This window comes from Lycorma delicatula, chromosome 8 (genome assembly GCF_047948215.1).
Source record: "Lycorma delicatula isolate Av1 chromosome 8, ASM4794821v1, whole genome shotgun sequence".
NCBI lineage: Eukaryota > Metazoa > Arthropoda > Insecta > Hemiptera > Fulgoridae > Lycorma > Lycorma delicatula.
The window spans coordinates 136491993-136508311 of record NC_134462.1 but is presented as its reverse complement, the minus strand read 5'-3'; the positions used below and the strand labels follow the sequence as shown (position 1 = coordinate 136508311).

General features: G+C 29.3%; 2 protein-coding genes across 6 annotated transcripts in view; one reads left to right on the top strand and one right to left on the bottom strand.

Annotated features, from left to right (window-relative positions):
* Dpit47 (DNA polymerase interacting tpr containing protein of 47kD) overlaps nt 1–14034 on the top strand; it is a 34828-nt gene extending 20794 nt beyond the window's left edge. For 2 of the 3 annotated variants that reach the window (XM_075372530.1, XM_075372532.1), the window contains exon 9: nt 792–965. In XM_075372530.1, the coding sequence (XP_075228645.1) occupies nt 792–876 (85 nt within the window). In that variant the 3' untranslated portion in view covers nt 877–965. Of the gene's footprint in view, nt 1–791; nt 966–13905 lie in introns of those variants that run through there. The other variant, XM_075372531.1, reaches the window with a different exon arrangement.
* The window catches only part of LOC142328647 (peptide transporter family 1-like), a 61308-nt gene continuing 46277 nt past the window's right edge, over nt 1289–16319 (bottom strand). For 2 of the 3 annotated variants that reach the window (XM_075372526.1, XM_075372528.1), the window contains 7 exons: nt 13889–14143; nt 13261–13361; nt 7998–8120; nt 7090–7189; nt 6523–6651; nt 3796–3903; nt 1289–1670 (listed from right to left, as the gene is read on the bottom strand). In XM_075372526.1, the coding sequence (XP_075228641.1) occupies nt 1488–1670; nt 3796–3903; nt 6523–6651; nt 7090–7189; nt 7998–8120; nt 13261–13361; nt 13889–14143 (999 nt within the window). In that variant the 3' untranslated portion in view covers nt 1289–1487. Of the gene's footprint in view, nt 1671–3795; nt 3904–6522; nt 6652–7089; nt 7190–7978; nt 8121–13260; nt 13362–13888; nt 14144–16319 lie in introns of all 3 variants that reach the window. The other variant, XM_075372527.1, reaches the window with a different exon arrangement.

Sequence of the window (16319 nt, the reverse complement as noted above, 5' to 3'; positions counted from 1 at the left end):
AAGCAAAGATGCTTTTTATTGAGTGATTTTGATGTAACCTGGATTAAATTTTGCAGGTCGCCAATTAAAATTTGACTACCTTATTGTGAAATGAGAATTAATTATAACATCGTTAGCAAATGCATGTTTAAATTCTTTTGTGATGTATACCGTTAAATGGCTGGAGGAGATTTATAAATTTGCCCAGTGGAACCCAAAGCAAGTCTAACTAAAATTACTGTCATTTAAGGAGGTTATTTGACGACTGTACCTTGACTAGCAAATAGTTAATAAAATTAATTGATAAGTGTTGATTATACAGTTGACTGGGTTAATGGAAAAAGTAAACTTTAACCAGAATATTTCATACTTCATTTTCATTTATTTTTACTTTTAAATGTTATAATTGTTTTTATTACATCTCTAATTGCACGTTTGTTTGTTAAATATAATCGATAAGGCAATAATATTTTTGATAGTAATTGTTAGAAAAAAGAATCCCAATTAAAGCTCAGTTGAATTATGATAAATTTATTTAATGTATTATAACTATATTTACTCTTTATTTGAATTTTGTTCTATTTATTATGTACAAAGGTAGTACAAAGAAACTGTATAATTCATATTGTAAACCAGCTAAACTTACTACTACTGTCCAGTCTGGGAAATTAATACTACAAGCCACCTGTTCAGTCCCCCTCCACAATCATTTTTTATAAAATTTATGTAAAGAATTAATGAACAGTGTATAACAAACAGTAAAGCGATACTAATTTTTGACATTAATGTTTGATTTTTATTATGTATTACAGTTTCCGTGTGGATCATGGTACACCTGCTTTTATTATTCTTGTTAAAAACAGTAATGCTGAAAGAATTTATCTTAGCAGTGCTTAGAAATAAGGAGGTTAGTTATTTGGTATTTTTTCTTCTGTATTTTTATTCTGATTTTGTAATATATGTGAAATAAATGTTTTTATGATGTTTACGGTGGTTAAATGAATACCATTAATATTCCCATTTGCAGAAGAAGTGAAAATTCTATTTTTCTATTATTTTGGTGCAGGGCACCAAATAGGTTCAATCAAACTTCACAAGAGGGGGTTGGTGGTTGTAGGCAATGTGTGTATGGTGCTGAACATTCCTAAGGTGTGTTCAGTAATTTCTAATATATTTACTTTGTAATTCTGTACTTAATTGATGATTTTACTTACCTACAAAAGGGATTTAAAGGTGATTTAGACATTTTCTTATGTTTTATTGCAGGGATGGGAAAATTTGACAGAAAAAAAAATCTCATTTCAATTTATTTTTATTAAAAAAAAATATATTGACTAATTTGTATTAAAAAATATTTTTGTTACATTTGTTTGAAGATACTACTTAAAAGGTGCTTGATTTTCATTCATGTTTATATTTTTACATATCGCAATAGACTTCATTGAACTAACTACTACTAGTATCCCTATTATAACGCTTTTTTATTTTTTTAAATGCATTTTAATAAGTTACAGTGGTCTACATATTGCTTTGTCACTATCCTGTGTAAACCCTTCATTATTGGTACCATGATGTGTGTTATTTTCCTTTGTTTCTGTTACTATTTGAACATATTTGTACTGCATTGCTACTAAAATGAAAACTCCCATTACGACTAACATTAAGCCTCCGTAACTAAAAAATTGCATTGCCTGAAACGGAATAAAATTATAAATGAGTTTTATTATGGCATTATATCATTAAAAATAACAATATTTTAATTCATAATTTGAGCTTTATATAAATTATATTGTCGCATGTACAGTTACGATTTACTAAAAACAGTAGAAAAATCAATTCATAAAATTCACTTTATTCACTATTACTGTTTACAAAAAATCTAACCCAATACTGTCACTTTCACTTTCAATCAGTACATAGTTGTACTTCTGTTAGGTGACTGACCAATTCTACTGTGTACTACTGTATTGAAATGCTTTTCCCCCGGTGGTGAGCAGAACAGCAAATCACGTTACAGCCTCAGCTCTCTTCCGAAGATCATCTTGGCGAGTGTATTGCCAGTGGTTTCATGCACAGCTGCTCTGTAAGCCATGAGAAAGTGAGGTAGTTTGTAGTCCCGTTCTATCATGCCATCTGACTGTGGGTGAAGGGACATGTGTTCTTGTTGAAAGACAAGATTCAAAGTTCTGCTTATGGTCATTGTATATTTCTTGTTATACCAAAATGGCAGAAGAATTCATTCACTTCCAGAACTTCCTTTACTCTACTGTTTGGGAGAACAAGTTGAACAGACCATTTTTCCATCAGTGGAGAGACATTCCTGGTAAAGTATGCCATTTTCACTACCAGAGAATTCTATTGTGCCTAATAACTTTTGTTCACCGAGCTTTGATTGCTGATTTTCTCATATTTTGTTCTTTCTCCAGCTTCCAATATCTGCACCTGTTAATTGAGTTTCTCTCATTTTTTTTGCCAGCCTCATTGCTGCTACAACATTATAGGGTCGTCTGGAAACAGCATCTACATTTAAAAACTTCCTCCTTGGCCAATGCTCTGCCTTGATCTTGAAGGCGTTCTACTAAACGTGCTGTCTATCCCTTGAGATTTTTAAAAGCCACATGATCACTGAATGATAGATATTTGTAGAAGTTTCTAGTGTCTTTACTACAGCAAGTATTTCTCAAGTCGTGCAGTAATTTCTCTCTGGTTTCGATAGAATTTTGCTGAAATAGCCGATTACTTATTCTCTTCATCTTGAATTTGCGAGAGTACTCCACCGATTCCAGTGTTGCTTACATCTGTGTCAATAATTTGGCTGAACATAAATTGTTCAAAAGTTCAAATGATTTGGCTTCATGACCCCATCTTCACCATTTTTCTTCTTGACTAGAACTATGTGACTAAGGACTGTTCACTGGCTGCTTTATCTTTCATATCCTTCACCTTGACTTTATTTTGTTTTGCTACAAAACAGGTGCCGTGGTTGATGAATTGCTGGGTGTCTCCTGCATCAATGTGGTGATACATTTCATTTGTATCACTGCAGGAATCTTCTGTTGCAAAGAGATTTTGGTATTCAATGATAAACTGCCATAGTTGCCAAGCTGTACTGCCTAGTATCCGATACTAATTTTTGTAAATGGCCATCCATACATCCCTTCTTTTTCAGTACTATGTCTGGAGAAGAAGCAGAAATGAAGAGGAAGATGAAAGAAGTTGCCTGTCTGGCTCAATGTGAGACCTGCCGGTGGATGCCAGCATCCCTGCTGGAGCAGCAGGCTTGGTCAGCCTGCCGAGGAAGCCGCTGACCAAAGCATACGCCGCTGGGTGCGTACACTAACTTCTCACCACAGTTCACTCGCTGGGGTTCAAATATTCACTTTTCCCAAAGGAATAGTGAATAGTTTGTTTTAAAATTTTGATTTGGTTTTTTTTTTCAAATGCCCAACATTTCACTACCCGATCATCCAAAAAATGTAAAAAAAAAACCATAAAAATCTGTGGAAGATATATTTATGTACTGTTGCCATATATGTGCTGAGCTACACATCTGCGAGTGCAACGTTAGCCTTTCAGATGTAGTGGGAGTACAGTATACCTACGTGTCTGTACAAGCGCCGCACCAAGCCAGCTGACAGCGCAACACATCCCACCACAGCCGCCCCCTGCCTTTGGCCGCCTATATATAAGACGGTGTCAGTACTGCAGTGACTTAATTCGTCATCAAAGTTCTTTTGATGTGTTTTTTTATGTTAAATAGTCTTTTATTGATTTTATTACTTCTGATTACTATTATTTACATGAAAGTATACTTACTTGACTGTCTGAACGTAGTAACTCTGCTATGAATACTACTGTTAAATTGCCTAATGATATTGACAGTAGCCACAGTGAAGATGTCACACTCTTCATGCTATTTGGTGCCTTAAAATAAAATGCAATTTAAATTTTCAGTTTATTTAATTATATTATGATTTTTCTTATTTATAAAATACTCAAGGTAGTTTGTTTATTATATTAGTTTATTTTAATATATATTATATTAAAATAAACTTATATATATATTATATTAGTTTATGCTCTCACTCTAAGCGAAGTCTAAATGGTCAATCAGATTTTTTTTAAATTAATTAGATGATATTGCAAAATTATATTTTTCATATTTTCAGTTCCAAAAATAAACAAAAACAGATTTGTCAAAAGTAAAAATTTTGTGATATTGACATATTCTGCTAATTTTTATATACATCTGTATTTATTAACTGTGTCTACATTTTTTGTTCATGACGGTTGCTCATACAAATTATATAGTACAGAACAATTGCAGCTGCATACATCTATATGAATAAAAATGTAAATGTTCGTTTGTTCAAAATCTTAAATCTCTTAAAGTTCTTCACAGATTGCTTTGAAATTTTGACATAATGTTGCCTTTGAATACACGCGTGTTTTTATATACCTACTTATATATACCTAAGATGTCACACCTGAGACAAGTAAACACATGCTTTTTTTGAAAAACAGGCTGGACATAAAAGCAACACACTATAATAAATATTTTACAATTCCATTTCAATGTGTTCGCGATAGAGAAATGGAGAGAAGGAAATGGAAAGGGGAAAGGAAAATATAAATGGGGGAAGGAAAGGGAAAGAGAAAAGGGAAAATGGGAGAAAGGGAATGTAGTGAAAATGAAAATGGGAAAAGGTAAGGAAAGTGTAAAGATTACATTTTGTGAAAGTTAAAGTTTTTGTTTTATTTAAAAAGTTTTAATTGTTTAATTTTTACCTTTGTTTTTTTAATTATTTAATTTTTACCTTTGTTTTAATTACATTTTAAAATTTTGATTTAATTTTAATTAATTGATCTTTGTAATTTTAAACAATTTTTTTATGTTTTTATCTGTTGTTGGGATTATAATTTAATATTTTTCATTTAAATAAAAGGTTTTACATTTTTGTATGGTTTTAAAGAATAAGTTTAATTTAAAAATTAAAAAAAAATTAGTTTGGAAATATTTTTAACATAAAATTATAAGTGAATGGGCAGTATATTACCTCGGATTGCAAGTTTTTGATGGTTTTGTAATAAATATATATATATATATATATATATATATATATATCCAGCAGATGATGCAAATCAAATTTGCAAAAACGCTTCTGTTATGTAATGAAATAAGGTAAGTCATCCTATTTCAGTTCTGTACTTTGGGTTTATCTATTAAATATAAATTAATTTGTATTGGTAGGAGTATGGTTATTAAAAGAATTGTTTTAAAAAAAAATAATTTATAATTATATAAAAAATTATATATATATATATATATATATATATATATAGTGAAGTGGCACATGGGAGGTGGACAGTTTTGAATTGCATAGTACTGAGAATACAGTGATGGAAAAATGTCGTAGTAGGGATAGTTCTGCTTCTCACAAGACGCCATTTCAGTAACAATGGAGCCATGGAACATCGGATATTCACATATGATAGTTTTATTAGAAGCGGTGAGTGCTGCATGAGAGGGCCTTGCTTACAGAATGCAAGTGATTTGGGATTAAATGAAAATGAACATCTGCACATCATTCACCAGTGTCATTTGCACTGTAAATGAGTGACATTCAGGTGCAGTTGGCTCTTTTCACATTATTGGACCGTATTTTTTGAGAAAATGGTGTTAATGTCACTGTTAATTCGGCTCTATACACTCAAATATACTTGGTTCCAGCAGGATGGTGCTACAGCACATACTGCAATCTTCAACGCATGTTTCCTGGACACATCTCATGTTTTGGCAATGTTCTGTGACCTCCAAGATCTTCTGTCATGTCTACCACCACAAACCCTGCAGTTTGGACGAATTAATGTGATATTCAAGAAATTGTTATCTCAAAGATGTTTGCTCATGTAATGAAGGATTTCAAGAAGAAACTAGAGAACTACATTCAAATTGATGGACTTCACTTCATATCCCATGTGTCACCGTTTTATATAAACTAAGTAAAACATTTGTAATGTACAATAAAGAAAAATATTTATAATCTAAATGTTATGTGATGTATAATAACCATAAACTAACATCACAACGATGCTATAAAAACATGCAATAGAGATCATCAGTCACAAATAATGTACAGTACAATTCTTGATATGTTTGCATGTAATTCTAGAAGTTTCTTTTAAATTGACTGCTAGATAGGTGAAACTTTTGTTACTCAGTTTAGAAATGGGGTAAAATGATAGACTGTCAAACACATTTGTACAGCATCAATTCATGATATTTGCAAGTTCTAAAATTCTCTTTTAAATTTACTGAAATATTTCAGTGTAAATGTTGAAGGTCCACAGAATTGTACTTAGTGGTGAGTCAGTTTTCCTTAAAACTAAACTCAGACTTCAAATTTTTTTTCATTGTCTTTGTCAGTTCTCTTAACAAATTAACTTGGATGTGTTTTTTTTTATTTTTGTCCACTTTTTATTAAAAAAATTATATTTTTTATTCAACAATTTTTTAAATAAGAAAATAATAATAATGCTTACCTGCATAAATGTAAACTCTAATCCAGTTATTGAGAAAAATATTTCTGCCAGTGTTATAGCAACATACTGTGGTAAAATCCAGAATATATGTATACTGTTTGATGGTGTTATTGTGAATAATTTATAATTCTGTAAATTAATACGAATATTATTTAGTAATTATAATTAAAAAATAAAAATGTTATTTGAAAATGTAGTTTTACAAATATAGTTATCCTTTTTATTTATATATGAGAAAAAGTTTTCATTTCTGGAATAGGAATGATAGATGAATATATATTTGTGTCAATATACAAAGTTTGTTCATTAACCAGACTACAGCATGACTTGATACACCCTAGAAGTATAGAAGTATCATTAACAACTATTCTTCATTTTGGATCATTTATAATTTTAAATAAAAAATACACGAATTGTAAAATTTGCTTGAAAATATTTGAAAAATTGTTGGTACTGCAGTTTTATAGTTTTGAATAGATATGATTTTATTGTTCAGTTTTATTTTTTCATTATTAAAAAATGTATTATTAAAGATTTCAACTACAATTTAATAATAAAATTTCTTACAATATTTTCATCTTCCTTGACTATCATTAATCTGTAAACTGCTCCAAATTCTAATTTTATATTGTTATCAATTTCAGTTTCATTCAGTTTTAAGGAATACCTAAAAAAAATAATATCGGTATTAAACTTCTTAGTTTTATAACCAACTTCAAAGATAGAGAAGGTTCTCAAGTAAAATATAGAAAATTTAGTTAAAACAGTTTTAAACATAAGACATCCACACCAGACAACATTAACAGAGCAAAAAAAAAACAGACCACCTCGCCACACAATGTGGTAACACCCCTCCTACCAAGCAGTATCGCATGCAAACAGTGCACATCTACATCTACAACACTCATTCAAGAGTCATTTCTCTGTTTTAGCTTTGATCCAGGATGTATATTTTTCTAGTACTTCTTACCTTCTCACTCTTTGCATATTCTTGCATTACCATTACCTTTTTCTTCATGGTACTACCGTTAGAAATTTTATGGACTTCACTGTCACAAAGTGTGCTATAGTTAGGTTCAATTTTATTTTTATTCTTTTTTATTAATCTTACCTTTAATGTCTAGAAGGCCAACCATGCACTTTTATTAGTGTTAGACATTAGAATACTTTTATAAATCCTTTTTTTCTAATCAAAGTTTGCTAGTTGGCTAGTAGTGTAAGTTTTTCCACTATAGGATCGCATTACAGACTAACACGTCACATAATCTTATAAAAATTATAGGTCCTCTGATAAACCCATTAATGCAAGAAAAGGTTTTTCCAAACTGGTCTAGTTATGGGGTCCGTATTCTTATTACTAAAACTGTGTAAAATGCAGAGTAAAGATATGTTCATTTTGAAATAATAATTGAACAATTAATTGATTTTAATTATTACTAAAATACTCAAAATTTACTTTGTTCTTTTTTCCATACTTTCCTGGTGATAGAAATTCATCTGGTATTGTTACATCAGATGTATTGAGTAGAATGTATAAGTTGTCTTCCTTGTGCTTGTTTATTAGAGAAAGTTGTGATTCTGGAATATTGTAGATCACCCTGAAAAATGTTTAAAGAAATTATTTTTTTTTAATATAATAAAAAAAAAATTTGTTATTTTTAATGTATATTTTTTATTTTATTTTTAATCCAGACTGAAGACTAAGTAAAATTGTACATGCAAATATTCTCTGAAGCCACTCAAGCCATATTTTATTCTAAGAACACTTGTATATGCTATACATAATTTCTGCTCAGTAAAATTGGATTATTAATTCAAATCTGTACAAGAATGTTATGGAGGGGAATGTTATATTTGGTTTGTTATGTAGGAAACCCATTATGATGTAGTTTTCTTTTTAAACTAGGTATTCTGCATTTCAGCTTTGGCAAAACTGAAAGTACTGGTGTTTCATATGAATATTAATTATTCAAATACCCGCTATCTCTTGTTCAAATAAACTTATCAAAAATTTAGCCATTCTGGTGGTACTGTAGACTTGCCTGGCAGCTGTAACAATGTGACTATGCAGTATACTTGTCCTGATAGTGATAACAATGTAACTGAGATTGTCAATTTATTGCATGGTGAAGATTGCACTTTTGTGTAAGAATTTCTATCCTTTTCTTAGTGTGATCTGTGCTTCTGCTGTGACAATATTTCTCTCTAATTTACCAGGATCTCTTTAATTAAACTAGCCTTGATTACTAATTCATAATGTTTTTGAAAAATAATATGCTATACAATTTTAATAGAATTGATGTATATTTTCAGTTCTTAAGTTCAACTGGACAGTGACTCAAAATTCTTTACCAAAAATGCCTGACACTTTCAATAATAAATGAAGAAAATATTAGTAATATTATATACTAGGTGATATTTAAATATACAAACAGCTACACATTGCATATCTGAGAGGTATTTTGTAGGCAAAAAGAGATTCTACCTAGTTAAAAAAATCTGCATTTTGGTGGGTTTTTAATTTTTTTTTAAATAGGAAGATGGACACATGGCACATGATTTCAATTTAAATTTTTACAAGAAAATCAATGGTGAAACCCGTTTTTCTATTGATGTAATGTGCAATGATGGAAAATTCTTGTTAACTACAAAACGAGGTAAAACGTGCTGCATGAGCAATGTTATTGCATTTTACATGCATAGTGCATACAATAATGAACTTTAAACAATGCTATAATAATAATAAACACAACAAATTAAATGGCTGCATCAATTGATATTATTTTCTAAATAAAAATTAACTTTCAGTGTTAATATCAGCTAATACTTGTTACTTAACATAAATTAACAAATTTAGTTAAGTAAATTAACTGTAAGGTTGCAACAATGCAATCTGTATTACATTGAAACAATGCAACTTATTAACTCCTCATTTCACCTTTTTACTTCAATCTACTTGTAATGATAAAATTTGATTGCACTAGTAAAAATTAAGTTGTAGGCCTACCCGGTTCAAATTTATTTTTTTATGAAAGTTTTATTATTACTTCCCTCATTCAGTTTTGTAAATTTTCAAATAACAATGCCTTTTTTTAAGTGAAACTGAAAGTATAACTCTGTCAATGATGTATGGGTACGGTTACAGAGTTTGGCCTTACAAGAGGTATGTGATATATTTAATAATAAATATCCAAACAGAGAACCGATAAGTAAATGAAGCATGATCAAGACACTACAGCAATTTGAAAAAACCAATATTGTAAAAAAATTGTCCTCACATCTGTAGACTGAGAACTGTCACAACTGATGTAGAGTTATTAGATGTGTTGCAGACCTTTGTTGAAGACTCTCATTCATCAACTCTGACAGCTGTTGTCCAGCATGACAGTTATTTTTCAGTTCAAATACCTCTTGAAACAAATAAATTTCACCTTCATTACCTACACCTGGTGCAAGAACTATTGGAAGATGATTTTGATTGACCATTAAGTTGAGTATTGTTATATTATAATGTAAAAATTAGGCAGACGCAAATTTTTCTAATTCAGTAATTTACTTTTACTGATGAAGTGACCTTTATGTTAAATGGCCATGTGAATAAGCAAAACTGTCAATATTGGAGCAATAATAATCCCAGATCGGTGTTGGAAGCTGATACACAGCACCCTCAAAAAGTGAACATTTGGGCAGGAATTGTTGATATTGTAGGACTTTTTATTTTAGATGATAATCTTATAGAAGATGCTTACTGCAACTTGTTAAGTGATAGGATTTTACTAAATAAATGGAAAAATGTTGTACAAGAACTAAATAATATTATATTATGCCAAATTTTAAATGAACTCCAAATCACTGGATAAGTTGTAGAGAAGCCATAGTAGAATGACCTGCCAGGTCCCCACCTGTCTCATCTGGATTACTTTTTTGGAGTACCTGAAACATAATGTTTCAGGTACCCCATTTCATAACGACAGGTTATAAATGGGTATTACATGAGGTTAGCATACCGCCAAATTGCAGAGTGGAAGCATTTTGAACATTTGTGTGGAATGGTATGCTTTCAAAATTTATTTCATTAGTAATTTATGATTGAAAACATTATTTAAAATTTTAAAATAAATATTGTAATAAAGTAAATAATATCAGTTGATATAGACATTCAATTTGTTATTGTGTTGTTAGTTATTAGTATTTGTTTGTTATTATCAATATTATAACAAGTTTGTATGTTACGAATGTAAAATGCTATAAACTTGTTTATGCAGCACATTTTATTTTTATCATGATTGCACCTTACATATGTCCACCTTCCTGTTTAAAGTTCGATTCAAATGGTGGATCCAAGATTGTGGACAAAAATTAAAAACCCACCTTAATGCAGATTTTTTTTAACTATTACAATCCTATTACTTTCTGCTTCTAAATACCTCTCAGATATGCAGTATAAAGCTCGTTTCCATACTTAAATATCACCTGGTATAATAAGAATAGATTAAATATGTGACATGGAAAGCGAAAAGGGACCTCTTGTCGGGAAGGTAAAATTTTCAGTACAGACTCAAATTTTGTCAGCAAGCGGCCCCTTTCCTACTGTAATTAATTTTATTTATTTTGTATTTAAATTATGTTATTAACTCATCTGCAGTGCATTAAAACTAAATTTAGTGAAAAATAGCATAAATATATTTTTTGTGATTAGGTCAATTTAATGATTTTAAAACGTCAAAACAGCTGACTCCAATTCAGTGCAATCAGCTAATTGTGAAGCTGACTGTAGTCTACTGTTTGATTAATTAGTCTGCATCACCATATTGTTGCGATAGCTTTGCTATTGCACAATGGAAGAAAATTGTTTTAAAACTATTATTATTGGATAAAACTAATATTATTATTGGATCTAGCCTGGAGGATGTCTCAGCACATAAACAAAAAGATTGTAGGGCCATCAACCCGTACATCAAAAGTCAACTCTGTCATCATTGTTGGTGATGAACAAGGAAACAAGCAAAGTTGACATATATGGCTGGTTAACTTTTTCAAAACAAACAACAAGAAACTATTCCAGATAATAAGTTACATCTATAACTTATTCCCCGATGACAAAGATAAACTTGGAGCAAAATTACAGCTAAAGGCATGTCTGAAGAGAGGAAGTTCTATACAAAAACATTTGTCCTTTTTTCAAGGAGGAATATAAGGACATTTTATGCTTTCAAGTATCTTCCAACACAAAAACTAATAAAGAAAAAGAAAAACCAGAGCCTGAGCCTTTGCCAGTTTCAGAAGTGCAAGTAATAAGAAGTGAAAGCACAGTTGTCTGTAACTCCGCCAATTTTTTAAATATAAGGTATATGGTATGGTTTGGTTTCAAAATACTTATATTTTCATATAGAACATAAAGTTATAAATATTTTGAAACCAAACCATACTTACATCTAAAAAATTGGTGGAGTTACATATATTTAAATTAAGTCGTGTGTAAGCCGTGCATCAAAAACAACCCACAGTTGTTCTCTAAAGCTGCATTCTGGGAATGTCCTACAACTGTGTTAGCCTTTTTTTTTTCTATTTAAAAGCTCTTTTTATAACAGTCTGCTTTTGATTTTTATTTAATTTCTTTATTCCTTTGTAATTTTATTTACCTAAATATTGAAATGTTTTAATTTTTTATTTAGTTGTTTGACTTTTATATAATTTCTTATTATCTTCCTTTTTGTCATGTTCCATTACCATTATTTTACAATTATTTGTGTTTGCACTGAATTTTTCTTTAAGCAGTGAATTAGTTTCTCTCCCTTTTTCTGTTTAGTCTCTGGAACCACCGTAAGATATTACTTCAGAGGATAAATGAGGACGATATGTATGAATGTAAATGAAGTTTAGTCTTGTACAGTCTCAGGTCGACCATTATCAAGATGTGCGGTTAATTGAAACCCAACCACCAAAGAACACCGATATCCATGATCTAGTATTCAAATCCGTGTAAAAGTAACAGTCTTTACTAGGATTTGAAATTAAGAACTCTTGACTTTGAAATCAGCTGATTTTCGATGTTGAGTTGACCACTAGACTAACCTGGTGGGCTAAATCTGTTTATTACACACATAAATTTTATTTATTTATTTATTTATTGGCTGATTAATCCACAGATGTTTACAAAGAAGCTTGTGGTAATGTGAAAATAAACATTTTTAGGGTATGAAAAATGCCATGCCTGACTGGAATTTGAACCCAGGACTTCCGGATGAAAAATTTACATTACCAATTAAATAAAAGTGTTATACAGAATTTTATCTTGCACTGTGGACTACTGATTTCTTACTAGACGTTTTACTATTTTTTGCTCCAGGCAGTATTACTTTTTACATTAATAGGTGAATGGCAAGTGTGATTTTGTATATTTTATTCATGTATTGAAAAATTGTAATGTTTCCGGCCAGCAAATAAATATCTTAAATATGTAAATATTATAATATATAATAATTTAAAAAAGTATTGTAACAAGCCATACATTAACTCAAATAGAGAATTACAGTGATATTTTAACTTGTGGTTACAATGGGATTTGATCTAGTTAAGAATTATATACAGATTTAAAATTATATTCTTTCTTTCTAATTTTGTAATAAAATGAATACAGTTGGGTTCATATATAATATTTCTTTGAGAAATTGAGCTAGCTTACCTTGGTAATTTTAAAGCACTTGTTTTTTTTTTTTTGGAAATTAAGAATATTACCTCAGTTTTGGTTTCCCATAATCAGATTTTTCAATATCATCATATCCTGTACTTCTGGTTGTTAAATTTTTATTTGAATCGTATATTAAATATGATATAGCCTGAAAGTAATGAAATAATTATTAACAACTGTAAAATAATGTTTTATAAGTAATTAGCTGATTAAAATTTATTAATATTACATACTTTATAAACTAATATTGGGTTAACATACTAGAATTGTATAAATATTTCAGTACTGGTATTGACAGTATTGCAAAATTAAAACTAATATTCTGTATTCTGTGCGGTTTTCTGCTACATTTAGATTTATAAATCTTTTACTTCAATAGAAATTGCTTTGAATGTTATTATTCTTTACAATAGGCTGTTATCTAATTGTATAAATTGTTAACCAAATTGCAAACATCAAAATAAAACATTAACTTAGTTATTTAAATGACTTAAAATAGTCACTACTTTAATCGGATTAAAACCTTAGCCCTGCAGCATTGGAGGAAAGCTTATATTATCTAATAGGTGCAGGATTAATTATTCAATTACTAGATCTATTAATATTTAGATGAGTAAAATATTTGACAGGAAGACAGAGCTTATAATATAATTAAAAATAAGGCTGTATAAATACCTTATTTTCTGTTATAGAGAAGGAACCAGTCCACATCAGATCTGAAGGTAGATGAGAACAGTTATTTATATTTATTTTTATTGTTGCTTGAATATCTCTTTTACCTGTAACTTTTAATGATTTTAATTCTAATATATCAGTTGGACCAATAATATTTTTAATCCCATCTTCAGCCTCTAGAAGTATACTACAATTGTAGCCGTTATATAAACGTAATTGTGCTTCTCCAGGTTTTGGTAATACTGCATAAGTAGACTGTAATAATGAAAAATAATATATGTATGTTTGTATATTTTTGTTATTCTAATCACATCTCATGAGAAAATAATTAAATATTTTTTATTTAACTTCATTATACTTCAGAAAAATTGAAATAGTACTGTAATAACATTTGTTTCTCAATAAAAAAAATCTAATTATTGTCAGTTTATAGTATTTGATTGAAACATTTAATCCGTTATAAAACATACTAGAACATGGTGATCATTCCCAAGGGTTGGTTGTTTGATTGATATTTACTTTTTTTTTTGTAATTCATTTTTCACATTATTATTTTTGCAAATTACAGTAAAGCATTATTATAAATAAAATTTCTTTTGTATCACTTATTTTTCAATTCAACATGATGTGCCTACTTTATTTTATCTTATGTAATTGAAATAAATAATATGTAATACTGTAAGTCAAATGTTTAGGAGTGAATCATAAAGATTTGATTTCTACTGCAAAAGAAATATACAGCTTGTTTATTTAGCGATGGCAGATAGAAATTGGATGCGTAAAACATTATTGTTACGTTCCTTTTTGAAAACATTTGTGTTTTTTATAACCAATAACTGGATTGGAGGTTACGTACTTTTCTGAATGCATTGTATATGTTTTTTATTACCAATAACTGCATTTAACCTTTGTTTGCAGCTGTTTTTTATTTTTATTGTTTATTATTATTTATTTGTTATTGGTTTTTTAATCATAATATTTTGTAATGGTTTTTTTTTTGTTATTTTGCTGACAGATTAGATTCTTTTGACAACAAATGATTTAAGATTTATGAGATAATTTATAGCGTATGTTTTGTTTAATATGTTTGATTTGGTATACTGTTGTTAATTTTGTACATTGGACATGTGATAATGATTCTTAGAAATGAATTTAATCATAAATTAATTTCACCATCCACGATCATATAGCTAAATATAGAACTAAAATTACGCATAGTTAAGACCAGATCAAAGACAAGCTTTCTTTTATTGAAGTAGATTTATGATTAGCTATTGTAATATATTACAATATATGTGTTATATGTAATATATATTAGGGACAAAAAAACTTTGGCAAAAGCAAAATTATGGAGCCGAGTTTTCTTAACTACATTTGTAAGTGAAGGTTTGCTTTCTGTATTCCTGTCTGTATTCTTAAACTTTCTTTGTTACTGCATTGAGACAACTAAGAGTTGGCGCAGCTCATATGCTATACTTGCCAAACAAACTATAATGAAACTACCTTTATCATAAAATTTTATGGTGAAGTTGAGTTATGCAAAAAAACATGCTTTGCTTAAATTGTGTATATGTATCTCAGTTTTTTCAACTTTTTTTATATGCAATTATTATTTTTTTTTAAATTGTACTCAAAAATGTCAAACTCAAACTGGAATAAAACCTTGATTTATCAAACAAACCTGGAATATTTATTCAATAATTATTATTCTACCATTTTAGTTAATGAGATGACAATATATTATTTTCAGTTGCTTATTAAATTTGACCTTTTGTTGTAATCTTTATTTTGTATATCTTGAATATTTTGCCTGTAGGCTAAGTTACATTTTGGCATCCACTCTCAAGATGATCATTAAGCGACCTCAAAAAATAAATAATGATGAACTTTCACGTCTATTTAAAACTAAACTAAGCTATTGCTTAATAATAATGTTAATTGCCCATATCATAATTTGTTTTTTTTAAATACTACATTAGGAAAGGAAATAGTCTTTGACACTTGTCTTTGTAATAGCTACTGCTATATTTTCTGCTAACATATTTTATAGGGCCAACACTTCTGTTTCCAAATTCACACTACTAGACCCATTTCACTGTATTTCCTCTTTTGTGTGAAATTAGTTAGGTTTTTTTTCATATTACTTGAAGGTATTTTATGAAGATCATCTTTCCCTTAATAATTTTCTTAGATTTTCCTTGTTGATTACAACAAAATAATGCTGGTGAATCTCACACCTGGTATAGGATCTAAAAGAATGAAATTCTACCCAAAAGTTTATGAAATTTAAACGAGACATGAATTTACTATATTACAGTTGGATTTGGTATTAAGTTAGTTAGCTGAATGGTGTTGCACTATGTAGAGCTGTCTTTGTTTATTGTAAATTTATAACTTTGTTTATGTTGTTTTGAGATTCTGTGGTGAAGTG